At 39.2% G+C, this 15,473-nt stretch overlaps 1 protein-coding gene across 3 annotated transcripts in view; it reads left to right on the top strand.

Annotated features, from left to right (window-relative positions):
* Positions 1 to 1,350: 1,350 nt before the first annotated feature.
* The window catches only part of LOC113824810 (uncharacterized), a 16,848-nt gene continuing 2,725 nt past the window's right edge, over positions 1,351 to 15,473 (top strand). Inside the window, exons 1-5 of one of the 3 annotated variants that reach the window (XM_070116262.1) lie at positions 1,351 to 1,508; positions 6,347 to 6,498; positions 7,850 to 10,038; positions 10,397 to 12,642; positions 13,562 to 15,473. The exon at positions 13,562 to 15,473 is cut by the window's right edge and continues 2,725 nt beyond it. In XM_070116262.1, the coding sequence (XP_069972363.1) occupies positions 8,179 to 10,038; positions 10,397 to 12,642; positions 13,562 to 15,473 (6,018 nt within the window). In that variant the 5' untranslated portion in view covers positions 1,351 to 1,508; positions 6,347 to 6,498; positions 7,850 to 8,178. Of the gene's footprint in view, positions 1,509 to 2,396; positions 2,518 to 6,346; positions 6,499 to 7,849; positions 10,039 to 10,396; positions 12,643 to 13,561 lie in introns of those variants that run through there. The other 2 variants (XM_070116263.1, XM_070116264.1) reach the window with 2 other exon arrangements.

The following is a 15,473-nucleotide window of genomic DNA, read 5'->3' on the forward strand; positions in this document are numbered from 1 at the left end:
TATTAATAATTATAATAGTTATAATGATATTTGAAATAAATAATAAGAAAAATGATGATAATAATACATTATAATAATGATGATGGTAATAATGATAATAGTAACTATGATAGTGATGATAGTAATAATAATAATAGTAAAGATGATAATAACAATGACATTAATTGATAATAATGATAATAACAACAATGGTAATGATGATAATGATATTAATAATAATAATAATATATTTTTTTAAATAATGATGATGATGATGATGATGATGATGATGATGATGATGATGATGATGATGATGATGATGATGATGATGATGATGATGATGATGATGATGATGATGATGATGATAATAATAATAATAATAATAATAATAATAATAATAATAATGATAACAATAATGATAATAATAATAATGGTAATAATAAGTATGATGATAATAGTAATAACACTAACAATAATGATAATAAAAATGATAAGTATGATAATAATGATAATAATAATAATAACAACAACTATGGTGATGATGCGGATGATAACGATAATACTTATATTAAAATTCTAATAATGATAATAATAATAATAATAATAATAATAATAATAATAATAATAATAATAATAATAATGATAATGATAATGATAATGATAATGATAATGATAATAATAATAATAATAATAATAATAATAATAATAATAATAATAATAATAATAATAATAATAATAATAATGATGATGTTGATGATGATGATGATGATGATGATGATAATGATAAAAATAATAATAATGATAATAACTAGAAGCACTCAGAGAGCACATACTTTTGTCAAGACAAATTGATAATTATAATTCAAGCTCCAATAAGTTGTCCCCATAGCTCAATGCTGATAATAATAATAGTTACCCCTACCGCCTTGGTATCAGGGGTAACGGATGCAATTATTTAAAAATTAATCGATTTTGATCATGATCCTGATTACCACCAAAATTTAATGGCAGTTGTGCTCTTCATAACTTTTTGAGTTATCCTGCTATCCAATAAACACAGTAACCAATGGTACTATAAACATTACTTTGGCGGAGGTAGAAATAATAACAATAACGATAATGATGATAATAATGATAACATGTATGATAATAAGAATGTCAATGATAATGATAATTTCTATGATAATAATGTTGGTGATAATGATGATATCTATGATGATAATAACGTTAATGAAACTGATAACAACGGTAATAATAACATACCAAGAAATTCTCTGAAATGTAAATAGAAAAAAATAATAAATGAATAAATAAATAATCAAGGGAAACCGGGCCAAACACCCCAACAGAATTCCTGTCCAGAAGCGACGCCAGAGATTTACGACACAAACATTACACATTTAGTCCACGAAATACCACTTTACGGAGTCTTGTTGTTATTTTTGTTGACTGAATGGCCTGAGGTGGATGGAAGGAACGCCGGAGAGGAGGAGAAGAGGGGAAAGAAAGGGAGAAGAAGAGGAGAAGAGGTGAGATTAGAGAAGAAAAGAGGTTTAGGGAGGGTATACAAGAGCCAGATTTAGGACTCGGATTGTGTTTGTTTACTTTGGTGTTGTTTGTCATTAATGGCTTTGGTAATGAGGGTAATTAGGGACTGATGCTGGTGATAACTGTAATGATGATATTATTAAGAATAGTAGGAGTGGTCATGGTAATCACCACTTCATTCTTAGGTTGTATACAGAATTTTCTCAATATTTATAATTATTTTATTATTATTATTATTATTATTATTATTATTATTATTATTATTATTATTATTATTATTATTATTATTATTATTATTATTATTATTATTATTATTATTATTACTATTATTATTATTATTTATAAGTTACTGAGAGCAACGCTTGGAGATAGAGAGAAATGGACATCACCATATTATAGAGCATAAGAAATAGAGTTGGAAACGCAGTTTATGCTGCAGCGACGTCTTATTTACTGTGAAAGGACGAACATATTTGAAGCATATGACCGCTCAAAGACGAAGTCCATATGTTGGCATGAAGTGCTAATAACAGGGGGTGGTTACAGGGAGGCTTTCTTCCCTGTCTAGGGAATAAATAGAAGGTAGGAATGGTTAGGTTGGGTGTTTGGGTTCGCATGATACTCTGGTTTTGGGACTTTGTCTATGGAGGGAGTGTCACTCTCAAGAATAGTTACCTTATTATTATTATTGTTGTTCTTATAATTTTTATGTTGTTTTTTAACATTTGGTCTGTGATAATTTTCTTTCTTTTCTTCTATTCTCTCTGACCTTAATTTTAGAATTACAGTTGCAGTTTTTTTGCAAACTAGTGTACAGCTAGTCCAGACTGTAAAATATTTCAATGCATGGGGAATTCTGGTTTTAATGTAAAAAATATGCATGTAAAAATAATTTTTCACAAAATATTTGTTAGTGGATTTTCAGCACATGGCAAAGACCTCCATTGTGCGCAGAAGTGAAAAGCTCGAGCCTTCATAAAATGCACACAGGTAAGCCAGTGAACTGATAAAGAAATCTGTGTGGAAATAAGCTGCAAAAAGACTAGATAGAAAACAAGTCAGAAATTGTCGCACGGGGAACATGTTCCAAAGGCAGACCAAACTTTACAGTCTGGTGGCTTGTGATTGTCTCTGACTAGCCTCGGGGTATTTTTATTGGGTCTAGAGAAGAAGTCAGGGCTCATCTGTGTGGTGAATTTTGTTGTTTTATTTCCATAAACTTTTTTGTTGGATTTCTTTTACATTTTACTTTATTTGTTTTTGCCTCATTTATTTATTTATTTATTTATTTTTATTATTATTATTTATTTATTTATTTTTTTTTCATTTTATTCCCATACACCTGGAGGAGTTCCTTAATCCTATGATGATGGCTCTACCTCGCAATAGGCTTTGCATATTATCAGTTGTGGGAGTGAGAAACTAGTAGCATGGGAGAGATGTATTTTCCCGAAACTAGAAACTGGTGGCACTCTTTTCTGTTTTCACCCTGCAGTTCTCCCTTTCTTATTTGTTGGTCACGGAATGTTGTGGAAGTGCCTGTTTACCGCGCACTGTGGATTGGCTCAAGCTTGCCAGAATGGTAACTTTGCAAAGTTTGCATTGGTGATTGTTTTTGTGAATGGTAAATATGTGTGGGGATGCTCATTTGAAACTTTGTAAGGTGTTGTGGCAAAACGACATGAACTTTCACCACTATCCTAATATTTCGCAATTTCATACCAACTAAGGAACAGTCAGTTAAGGAATTTTAATGCTTCCTCATTCCCCTTCTTAACAAACTGAATGCGTTCCCTATCTTATAAGTGACTCCATATGTCGGAAAGATGTTCATATGATATAGAGGCTGTGCACACCAAAGAAATTCCATGTGCGAAGCAGAGTTATGTCTGGCAAGTGTGACTCACAATGAACTGAATGTCTGGGAACTACCGTATACCATGCTAAGCCTATTAAGGAAGACTGTATCTCCTCAGTGACCTAGTCAGGGTAATCAAGTGAACAGCTGTTTAGTACCTTACACCATAGAGCAAATATTTATGATTGTTGTCCTGCATATGGGCTCTGTGCATCTTGGCAAGAATAGGAGGCCACCCGATGTGAATGGATTAATTTGATACCTTTTTGGTAATTCCTCAGAAAAGTTCTCTGTTGCATTTACTAGCAAATTTAGTGTCAGTGGACTACTCATGACACCAGCTATTCAGATATAGTTATGTTAGTCCAGAGGATCTAACTATAGCAGTGACTTTACCACTAGAGGTTGATAGGGTAAAAAGTATACCAGGAAATGTATGTGAAAAGTTGAATAAAGTTATATGGATAACTCATGGTAGTGCCATGGATATATTGACTGCTGGAAGATCTCAAAGGCTCTCCATTTTGTACATTATATTGAAGTTCAGTGAGAGTTGATGATTAAAGTAGTTTAGCATCAAGCAATCTCTTGAACTGCACACCTGTCAGTGTTGCAGCAAAGACAACAAGGCTATAAATACTTGGTAATTGCTTTGTGATTATTTTCATTTTATCCTAAGTTGGTCTGAGAATCTTCATTCAGATGTCCCCTTTGTCAGTCATAAGGAAAATTGGAAGGTTGTTTATAGGAGTTCCATACAGTATGACCATGAAATACTAATAGCTGTAGCTACATTTTAACTTTGACTTTATGAATATTACAATTAGCAACATTGGTTCAGACAGATGTACAGTGCTGACGCTAGATGCAGCACTTGCAAGGGCCTTGTGTGGCTCCTGCTGCACAGATTGATTGTGATTGTTGTTGTTATTAAGTATTATCATTACTGTTACTTTGAATTGTATTCATTGTGACAAATGTAGAAAAGATACAGTTGAGAATAAATATCCTCAAAATCAAGAGATGTATTTAAGCAGTTGAGAAAATATCTTTGTCGTAAGATATATTTGAAACATCTTTTGTGTTGTGAAGACATTCATTTTCCAACATTACTTTATCTATCATTTTTACAATCCTGTTACTAGATATGATTGATAATCTTGTCTGTGGATATATTTAACTTCCATATGGTATTATGAATGAAGAAAATTTTAAGTTTCGTGATTTGTGTTCATGATTTGTAGTGACTCCAACAGCACTGCTTTGATTTTGGTGATGATTGGAACTAGTTAGCCACTATTGACCTGGCACCATAATCACACACTCTGCCAACCAATCACAGTTTGAGCAAGATGTGTCTGTATCCGTATTTGGCCAGGAGGTAATTCAGACACTTGTGTTTGTGTTTCGTTTCATGGCTTCTTGTCGAATGTCCACATTTATGTTTTTCAGCATTATCTGTAGCCTTGTCTGATGTTCTGGCCACACGAATAATGCAGTTCTTTTCTTGGTGGGGTGTGAGTTTGTCCAGTGTGTGGAGGCTAACTTTCAATGGTGTTTTGCACAGAAGCTTCACTATCTGAAAAAATGTGTTAGTCTCTGTTTTCTCTGATTATTATTATTATTATTATCATCATCATCATCATCATCATCATCATCATCATCATCATCATCATCATCATCATCATCATCATCATCATCATCATCATCATCATCACCATCATCATCATCATCATCATCATCAATCATCATCATCATCATCATCATCATCATCATCATCATCATTTGTTATTATTATTATTATTATTATTATTATTATTATTATTATTTTATTTTATTTTATTTTATTTTTTATTTTATTATTTTTTTAAGGCAAAAGTTATTCTTGTTCTTCCTGAACTCAGATGATAATGTAGGATCATTCTCTAAGATCATGTAGATTACATTATCTAAGATTTACTTTCAGATGATCATATGATGGTCGTATTCATACAGGAATTCCTCAATATCTCCTGCATTTTTTTTTTTTTTTTTTTTTTTTTTCCAGGACTAATATTTTTTCTCTCTGTCTCTCCAAATATTGCAGGTATTTTTCATGTACATATATTCATGTCATTGGCTTAGAAAATCTAGAATTTATATTGAGGACCATTGTAATGTCCTATATTTTTTCTTCCATATAACAGCATAATTTTCCCATAACTATGACTCATTGCATTGTATCTGAAAATACTCCTATTTCTTAACTTTTACTGTAGTTGCCTTGTATGAACCATTTCATTGACCTGCACAAATAGCCATGGACACGGAGTTGTTCACAGGCACGTGTACATGTGGCACACAAGCATACAAACACTTGTGCTTATCTAGACAAATGCACAGGCACATGTACACACACATACACTTGCACAGATGCACACACACACAAACACAAGCACACACCTTATTCACTCACTCACTCACTCACTCACTCACTCACTCACTCACTCACTCACTCACTCACTCACTCACTCATTCACTTACTCACTCATTCACTTACTCATACACTCATTCACTCACTCACTCAATCACACTCATTCAGACACTCACTCACTCTCTCACTCTCTCACACATTCACTCACACTCACTCACTCACTCACACTCATTCACATACTCACTCACTCACTCACTCACTCACTCACTCACTCACTCACTCACTCACTCACTCACTCTCTCACTCTCACACTCATTCACTCACTTACACTCATTCTCACACTCATTCTCACACTCACTCACACACTCACTTACTTACTCACTTACTCACACTCATTCACACACTCACTTACTCACTCACTCACACTCATTCACACACTCACTTACTCACTCACTCACTCACTCACTCACTCACTCACTCACTCACTCACTCACTCACTCACTCACTCACTCAAGTACTGTGGTGCTAATTTGAGTCAATTTCCACAGACTGTTGGACTTGACTGGCTTTAATGTGTCATTTGGAGATTTAAGTAGCCCACAGCTGGACCTGCGTGAGTGCGTTTATGGATCCAAACACACACGCATACGCACTGTATTGTCGTGGCAGTATATGCCATTCTGAGAGAAATTTTGAATAGGTAAGTTTATCGAAATTGATTTATATATATTTATATATATATATATATATATATATATATATATATATATATATATATATATATATATATATATATATAATTTTTTTTTTTTCCCCCCCATCTTTTATGAAAATGTTTGTTGAATCTGTTTTGCTTTCTTTAAGGATATATTGATAAGTATTCTGAAACACAATATATATATATATATATATATATACATATATATATATATATATATATATATATATATATAATATATATGTATATATATATATATTATATATATATATATATATATATATATATATATATATATATATATATATATATATATATAATATATATGTATATATATATATATATATATATATATATATATATATATATATATATATATATATATATATATATATATATATATATATATATATATATTTATATTGGCTGTCAACACTAATATTCAAGAATGATACAATATGCATATAATCTAGAAGTAGATGCCTCCTTGGAAAGAGCATTTTAAGACATATATTTCACCATTTTTGGTACTTTAAGTTCATTTCCGTCAGGTACCATTTGTCGACACATGAGGCTAGGAGAGAGAAGTTTTGTGGATGTCCAGTTTCGCACAGCTGTAAAAAATCCCCTTGTACACTTTTTTTATTATCCGTTCATATGTTGCGCGATTAAACTAGGCTTGTTTACTTCGTGTTTATGTGCTCGGACCGACTGATGTATTCAGATTGCAAGTAAGATTGCGTTTAAAGGTTTGTAAGTACATTGTGATATATTTTTACTGAAGGCAGACAGAGAAGAGATGCTAATTTTTCAACTGTTTGACGTACGGTTTGAACTTGGAAACTCATCATTACGATTGTCATCTTTTTTATCAGGAATATCGTCATTGTCGTTGTCATTGTTACAGGTAACTATTTTATGTTTTTACTATCAGTGTACAATTTAATTAAAAACCATTTTAGCGTAATGTTTTATTGGAAAGCTGACAGGCAGGTAATTTAATATGAATTTATATTCTAAAAATTATTACTTGTATTGTATATTTATTGTAATTGTTCATATTGTCTTTTTGTTGTGATTATTATTATTATTATTTTTATTATTATTATTATTATTATTATTATTATTAATTTTATTGTTATTATGCTTCTGTATTATCATTATGTAATTGCTCAATTTTTTATTGTTTTCATATTACTGTCATTGAATTACAAATTTTTTTTTGTTATTTTCATTATTATTATTTCATTTGTTATTTTTCATGTTCTTATATTTATTGATTAGCAATACAATTATTCATATTATATCACTAATCCCACTCCCAATTCAACAGACGCAGAAGTGGTTCCTGGGAAAATGAGAGCAGAAAAGGATGGCGGCACGGACCTCTTCTTGTTAATCCTGCGGGCAAGTCAACACGCCCAGTCAGAGCGGCCAGAGCAGTGATGTCGGTATAAGTGTTTGCGAGACGTAGTTGGGCAGTGTATCCCTATGATTTATATAGGTTTGGTCAGTATGTGTTTATTTCGGTGGATAATGAGATTTAGAGATAGCCCCGTGAGGGATTGATTGGTTGTGAATTAGGGTGGGGGAGGGTCGAGGGGGGAGGTGTGCGTCACGGTGTAGGAATCGGCAAATTCTTTTCATCCTTTGCCCTTAGAGATGGAGTTGGGGAAGGATGTGCATGAGGAGGAGGAGGAGGAGGCAAAGGAGTGGTTAGTGGGGGTTGGGGGAGGTATATTAGCGAAGGAGGCTAAGGATGGGGACACTCCCAAGGACTGCAGTGCTGCCGATACTAATGACGAGAAGGAAACAAATGATGGCATGAGCGTAGACTGTGAAAGTGGTATGTGGGAAGGCATCAGAATGGACATTGATGCAGAGGAATTCATCATTCTGGATGAGATGATTGAGACTGATGTGGTCGAGGAGAGTGAGAGCAACCCACCCATGTCCTGGGAAGCTAATGGGTCGCAAAGCCCCAAGGCAGGTGGAGGGGAAGATGAAAGAGAAGAAGGGAACAGTGGAAAAAGCCCCACCAGATGTGAGAAAGAGACCGTAACAGAAAGGGACAGGAGCAGTGAGGTGAACGTTAGTACGACTGGAACAGAAGGTATCCCTGGGTGTGGTGAAAACCAGTCGCCTAGTGAAGGACATGGGTCTGAATCCCCCAAGGAGAGTGAGGCACTGTGCAGATCCAAGGGAAAAGCGGACAGCAAAGAGGGTATAAGTGAGGTGACCACTTTAACAGGCTTACAAAGAGAAGAAAGAACTCCAAGTAGAAGTGATATAGTGCTAGAAAATTGTGAAGGAAAGAGGGAGGGGGGTTTTGTAAATACAAATATTTCAAAAGGGAAAATTTCACATGCAGAGGAAAGTTCGGCCTTGCAAGATGGCATCTCAGATCAGCTGAGTGTGTCAGCGAATAAAGAGGAAGAGGACTCTGAAGTGTTGCACACCTCTGGCTTACCTGACAGTAAACCTGATGACGCAGATGAAAAATCTGCAACAGAGGAAAGTCAGGATGTGGCCCTCTCTTGCCAGACAAAAGGCACAGCAACATTATTTCAACCAACAAGCAATAATAAGAGTGAGGAGAAAGATGCATTACAGGAATGTGTTGTGGGGGAGACTATCTTGGAAAGGGTAGAGGCGAAGGGAGCAGGGGAATGTGCACAAGAGAAAAACCAAAGCAAAGAGCAAAACAAGAACCAGGACAGAAAAGATGAGAAAGAATCAAAGGATGGACAGGAGAAAAAAGACAGCAATCAAAAGTCTAAGGAACAAACAGAAAGACCAGAGAGCAATGCAAACGAGTCATTGAGTCAGGTGGTAAGAGCAAAGTGTAAATCAAGTGGCAATGCAAAAGACAGTTTGGATGCCAAGGCGCCCCAGCAAACACCACTGGCAGTGACCAACAGAGGGAAAGTTCAAGGATCTGGCAAACCCCAGAGTGGCCAGCAGAAGGGAGGAGAGGAATGGAACAAAAACCTCAAAAACAAGGGGAAAGCAGTTGGCAAAAAACAAGGAACAGGTAATTGGACCAAGCTTATGAGTCACAAGAACTGCAAAGAGGAGAATAAAGGTGCTGCGAAAAGCAATAACAACAGTACCTCTTCCGCCAAAGCCACAGAAGCAGCCACAGCAAAGAAGGAGGCTGCGACTTCCAAAGACATTGCTTCCAAGAAAAAACAGGCACAAGTAAATAGAGAAGAAAGCAAGAATAAGCCCACGAAGGGCAGCAACATTAAAAACATCAACAGCAAAAACAACAACAACAACAGCAAAAACATCAACAGCAAAAACATCAACAGCAAAAACATCAACAACAAAAACACCAACAATAAAAATACCAACAACAAAAACACCAGCAAGAGCAACAAGGAGAAGAAAGTTCCTGCGACAAAGAGGGAACGAGAGGAAGTGGAAGACCTCAAAAGTAGGAAGAGGCCGAGGAAGGAGAACATAGCGGAGAGAGGCATTGAGGACGAGGAATTTCAAAAGTTTTTGGAAACTTCAAAGGTTTGTAAGATTTCTTGTTTAAATGCTGTTACAATTTTGATTTACAATTTTGTTTATATTTTTTCTGTAAGTAGAGTAAAGGTTTGCATCACAAGTACTAGAAAATCCTTGTGAAATTACGTCTGTTTGGTTAATGAAATTACTTGAAAAGTGTATATGATATTTACAACCACATTAGATATAAGTATATATCACTGCAACTATATTTATTCACACTTCAAATGCATTTTTGAGAAAGGGTTTACCACAAATACATTTCATTCTCGCATTGATGGTAAAGTAATTATTTGTGTAAAAAAAAAAAGGATTTATGATTTTTTTGTGTTTATTTATTTATTCATCTACTTATTTCCCACAGGAGGCCATGGCATCCAGCAGGAGATTCAGCCGAGTGATCATCGTCGGAGATTCACGGATTGAGCTTTTAGACAAACTCTGGGTTTTGGAGGATAAGCACATGAAGGTGGACATTGTAAGTCGTCCGTTCCTGTGTTTAAATGAGCTTCAGAAACTCATTGAGGACCTCATCAGCCTGGCACCCCAGCAGGAGACATTGATCCTGTGCAGCTTAGGCATCTACGAGATCATTGATTTTGAGGATTACAAGCCTTGCAAGGAGGCCGGAGGGCACGAGGCTGTCAAGAACATAACGATGAAGATAAAACTATATGAGGTTGATGAAGTCTGTAAAGCCCATAACAATTTGCTCAAGCAGATGAAGTTGGTGAAGAAGGCACTTGAGTCATCGTCGGGAAATGTCCGCGTCACATTCACATCTATCCTACCTGTCAGCCTGGGGTCATTCCGGGAGGTGCAGGTGAAAGCACACAAGTCGAATGGCCAGCATGAATTGGACAGTGAGTACATGGCCAACAGTGAGGTGCAAAGCATGGATATCTGCCAGTTCCTGTTCTCTTTCAATCGACTCATCTTGAACGGAGTCAACGTAGATTACACAAAGCAAAAGATCGAATGGAACCTCCTCAAGTCCCAAATATTTCCCAACCCTACCACGATCGAGAAGCACCTTGGAGATGGCTTGAACCCGTCAGTGGAAGCCGTAAAAGCATTGATGGTTCCACACCTAAGGGACATCATTTTGAAACACTCCCAGGCACGATATCACAAGATTGTGCTGTTACAGGACTGGAGGATAAATGACTTGGAGAAGTGGACCAGTGACTTTACGTACTTGAATTTCAAAGTGATGGCCAAAGAGGAAGGAAGTATCAAGCTCTCTTGTCCTGAATCTTTCCCAGAGCTCCCAGTGTTCAAACAGTCGTTGATTGTGATAAGCTTTGGGCTATACGATCTAGTTAAGCTCACGGGAAATCCTGAAGCGAAGGTAGAGTTTCTATTCAAGGGAAGGTCAACAGAAGAAGTAAGCAAAGAAATGCTGGATAACATGAGAAATTTTAAAGATCAATTGAAGAAACATTATGAAGGCTGTGATGTTGTCTTTGCTACTATATGCCATGTAGATTTGTTATCATATTTGGAAGAAAACTCAGAACCTAGCAAAGAGGGCAAGTCACAGGAAAGTATCTCTGGTTCTTCAGAAGAACTAAGTAAGCTCAGAGACGTTATTAATGAGGTCAACAAAGCAATACGTGTAGAATCTCAAGCTAAGAAGCTGCCACTGTGGGACTTCTGTAACATAGTCTGTGGCAGCTCAGAGGACGAAGTCTCAAAGCCTCCCAAGCGCATTCCAAAGTCAATTCTCTATGATGGAGTTCACCTAACCAGGAACTCGGTTTTACGGATAATGGAAGCTTGTTTGGCATATTCCACTGTCTTGAGTATCCAAAACATTGACAGCCAAAAAGCAAAAAAAGCTGGGGTGCCTCCCACTCGTTCTCAGTCTCCACTGTTTCAGAAAGGAGACAAGAGATCTGGGTTCCACAGACAAGTCAGCCCAGAGAGCAAAAGAGAAACCAGACGAGAGGATGAGGATAGGTCTTTCAGGTTCAGAAGTAACAACAGCAGCGGCAGGAGGCCATTCACTGAGGACAAGAGCATGAGCCCTTTTCATGAGCATGTTGGGGTGAGAGCTGCTGCACGACAGTTCAGGCGGTCAGTGATGGGTATTTTGGAGATGAAGGACTCTTACAGGTCAAGAGGTAGCAGGGATAGGAGTCCTAGCCCCATCGGTGACCCTAGTCGTTACAGACCACGCTCAGGACACACACACAGTTATGCCCACACAAGATTTGGAGAGAGGGATAGGCGTAGCCCTGAGATAAGTAGCAGTTTCAGTCGTCGTCCAGCTTCTCCAAGAAGGGATGGTTGGAGACCCAGTTTCAGCCAGTTTCCTTTAAACAGGGATCGAAGCAGGGGTGGACGGAGAAGGAGCACCACCCCCCCGGAGCAGTGGGCCCAGAGGAGCGAGGAGAGAAGCCACAGTCCACACCGGAGGCGTAGGAGCCCAGTCGCAGACCAGAGAGACACCAGGACACACAAGTCCCATTGGAATCACAGGAGCAGAGAGGGTTTTAGTCCAGAGGCAAGGAACTATCCAGCGAACAGGTCTTCCAAATCAAGTCATTATCCAGCTGATGAGCGACAGAACTCCAGGAGCTCAAGAAGCCCTTTCACCTCTAAAAGGTAAGTCTTATGTCATCACTCAATCATCCATTCACAAACACACACATTCATTCATTCTTTCTCAACAGGCATTCCTATATTTACATGGTTGTTATTCCATCTCATTAAGTTTCTCTGTCTTTCTTTCTCTCTTTCCCTCTATCTCCTTCCTTTCCTGCCTCCCATCTGTTCTCCTTCCCTCGCTCTCCTTCCTTTCCTCCCTCCCATCTGTCCTACCCTCGCTCTCTGTCCTCTACTCGCTCTCTCCCTCTCTCCCTCTCTCCTACCCTCTCTCCCTCTCTCCTACCCTCTCTCCCTCTCTCCCTCTCTCCCTCTCTCCTACCCTCTCTCCCTCTCTCTCTCCCTCTTTCTCCCTCTCTCTCTCTCTCTTCTCTCTCTCTCTCTTCTCTCTCTCTCTCGCTCTCTCCCTCTCCCTCCCCCTCCCCTCTTCCCATCCCCTCCCCTCCCCCTCTTCCCCTCCCCTCCTCCCCTTCCTCCCCTCCCCTCCGAATCCTCCCCTCCCCTCCCCTCCCCTCCCCTCCCCTCCCCTCCCCCTCTCCTTCTCTCCCTCTCTCCATCTCTCCCTCCCTCCCTCTCTCTCTCTCTCTCTCTCTCTTTCTCTTCATCTCTCTCTCTCTCTCTCTCTCTCTCTCTCTCTCTCTCTCTCTCTCTCTCTCTCTCTCTCTCTCTCCTTCCCTCTCTCTCTCCTTCCCTCTCTCTCTCCTTCCCTCTCTCTCTCCTTCCCTCTCTCCTTCCCTCCCTCTCTCCTTCCCTCCCTCTCTCCTTCCCTCCCTCTCTCCTTCCCTCCCTCTCTCCCTCTCTCCTTCTCTCCCTCTCTCTTCTCCTTTCCTTTCTTCCTTTCATCCTTCCTATCACTCCTCCTGTCAGGAAATATCCGATCTAGATCAGCTAATGGCGCGATGCAATGAATCTGTTTCAGCTCTGGAAGAAGCCAAAGGCCTCATCCCCCCCAACGCTCCTTGAGTCCGGAGGAGAAGGATCCAATGGCTAGAGATGCAGTCAAGTCACTCTACCAGATCCACACGCGCGAGTGCGATATGTACAGGCAGCAGCCCCAGGCGCACCCGGACTATGGAAAGGAGTATAGGGCTTTCTACGAACGGAAAGCCCATCAAGTGATCCTCCTCGGCGGCGACCCTTGCACCTACGACCTGACGGAAGACTGGGGAAGCTTCTGGCCGGGGCGCATGGAGGAGATCTTCTGCGAGAGTTGGAAGAAGAAGAAGATGGAGTGTTTGGCACTCCTTCGCCCCGCTTTGTCCTCGTCTTCGTCCTCGTCGTCGTCTTCGTCGTCTTCTTCGTCGTCTTCGTCATCGTCCTCGTGTGATTCCTCAGATGATATGGGATCTGAGTTTGAGGAATCGAGTAAGCGCAAGCGGAAGAGGGGAAAGGCCAAGAAGAAACGAGTGTCCAAGAAGAGGAGAGTAAAGGCAGACAGAGAATCACGGGAGGATAAGAAGTCAGTCAAGAGGAAGGGATCTCTGGAAACGGGTAAGTCCAATAGCGGAAGGAATTTCGACACCGTAGCATCCTTGGGTGATTGTGGCAGCAAAGGAAATATGGACTATGTTGCTGAAGGCTTCCCTCGACATTCTAGTCTTGCTGAAGACGGCCATCACTCCTTACCAGACGTGGTAAGAAGAGGTGATGGTATGGAAACTGCAGCTAGGATGCACAGAGTCCATGAAGCAAGCGGCAGCAGTCGTGAACGTCCACTAGAGGAACCAACTAGAAAGGAAAATAGCGCAGACTTTGATCTTTATAACCGTACTAAGGTAAAGCCAGGTTTAGACGATACTAAGTTCGATAGCAAGAAACTCCAAGAAATATTTAATAATCAACCAACAGAAGTGACGGATTTCTTGGCCAAGATCTTCCAAGGAACAAGCCCAAAGGCTCAGAGTACTTCAGCTTTCGTTAGCACCAGTGCCCCTTCTGCCAGAAGCCAGGAGTCATTTGACAGATCTTTGAAAGAGAGGGAGTCAGATTTATTACACTCTGGTGAAAGAAGAAGGAAAGATAGTCACTCTGGTGAAAGAAGAAGGAAAGATAGTCTCTCTCTTGGGAAGGAAAGCAGTAACTCCATAGACATGTTCCAGCTAACGATGCCAGAAACTACTACTGATTACGAGACCACAGTGATGAACCTTTTAAATCCTGACAGAAAAGAACCTCACAGAACCAGTGCATTGGAGCCTCCAACTCGTAGGACCTCTGAGGCTCCAGTCCGCTATCCAAGACTTAATTCGCCAGCTGTCTCTCAGACACTGGGAACATCATCTCTGTTGTCTGAAGGTAGTAGTAGCAGTCATTTCTTACACAGTCCACTAGAGCGGGAAAGTTCAGGCTCATCAGAAAGACTCCACCGGCGGGAAGAAATGAACTATAAAGTGAGGGGCAGAGACTATCCAAGCAGTGAGCAGAAAAGTTCTCTGAAAGGTAACATTGGAACCTCAAAAGCTCCATCACTGAGAGCGTTTGAGACCCTCAATCAGCAGAGTTTCATGGAATTTTTCAACTCCCCAACGACATCCCAGGCTTTGGGGACTTCAAGTCACGTCACGTCAGAAGAAGTCTTGGACGTGTTGAAGATCCTGGACCGGAACGGGGAGAAGATGGGCGAACTCAGGTACCCAATCAGAGTCCTGTATGAGAAAGCCTCTGATCTGCAGCAGTGTGGCCAGGGTGCCATGAAGATCTTCTCCGAGAGCGAGAACATCACGCTCATGAAAGTCATCAGCAAGAGGATGTACCGGCTGTCGAACGATGGCACGCTGAGCATCATTCAGAAGGTGATCATGCAGGAAGCTCTGGAGAGGCTCAATAAGCTT

The sequence above is a fragment of the Penaeus vannamei genome, chromosome 38 (assembly GCF_042767895.1).
Source record: "Penaeus vannamei isolate JL-2024 chromosome 38, ASM4276789v1, whole genome shotgun sequence".
Lineage (NCBI taxonomy): Eukaryota > Metazoa > Arthropoda > Malacostraca > Decapoda > Penaeidae > Penaeus > Penaeus vannamei.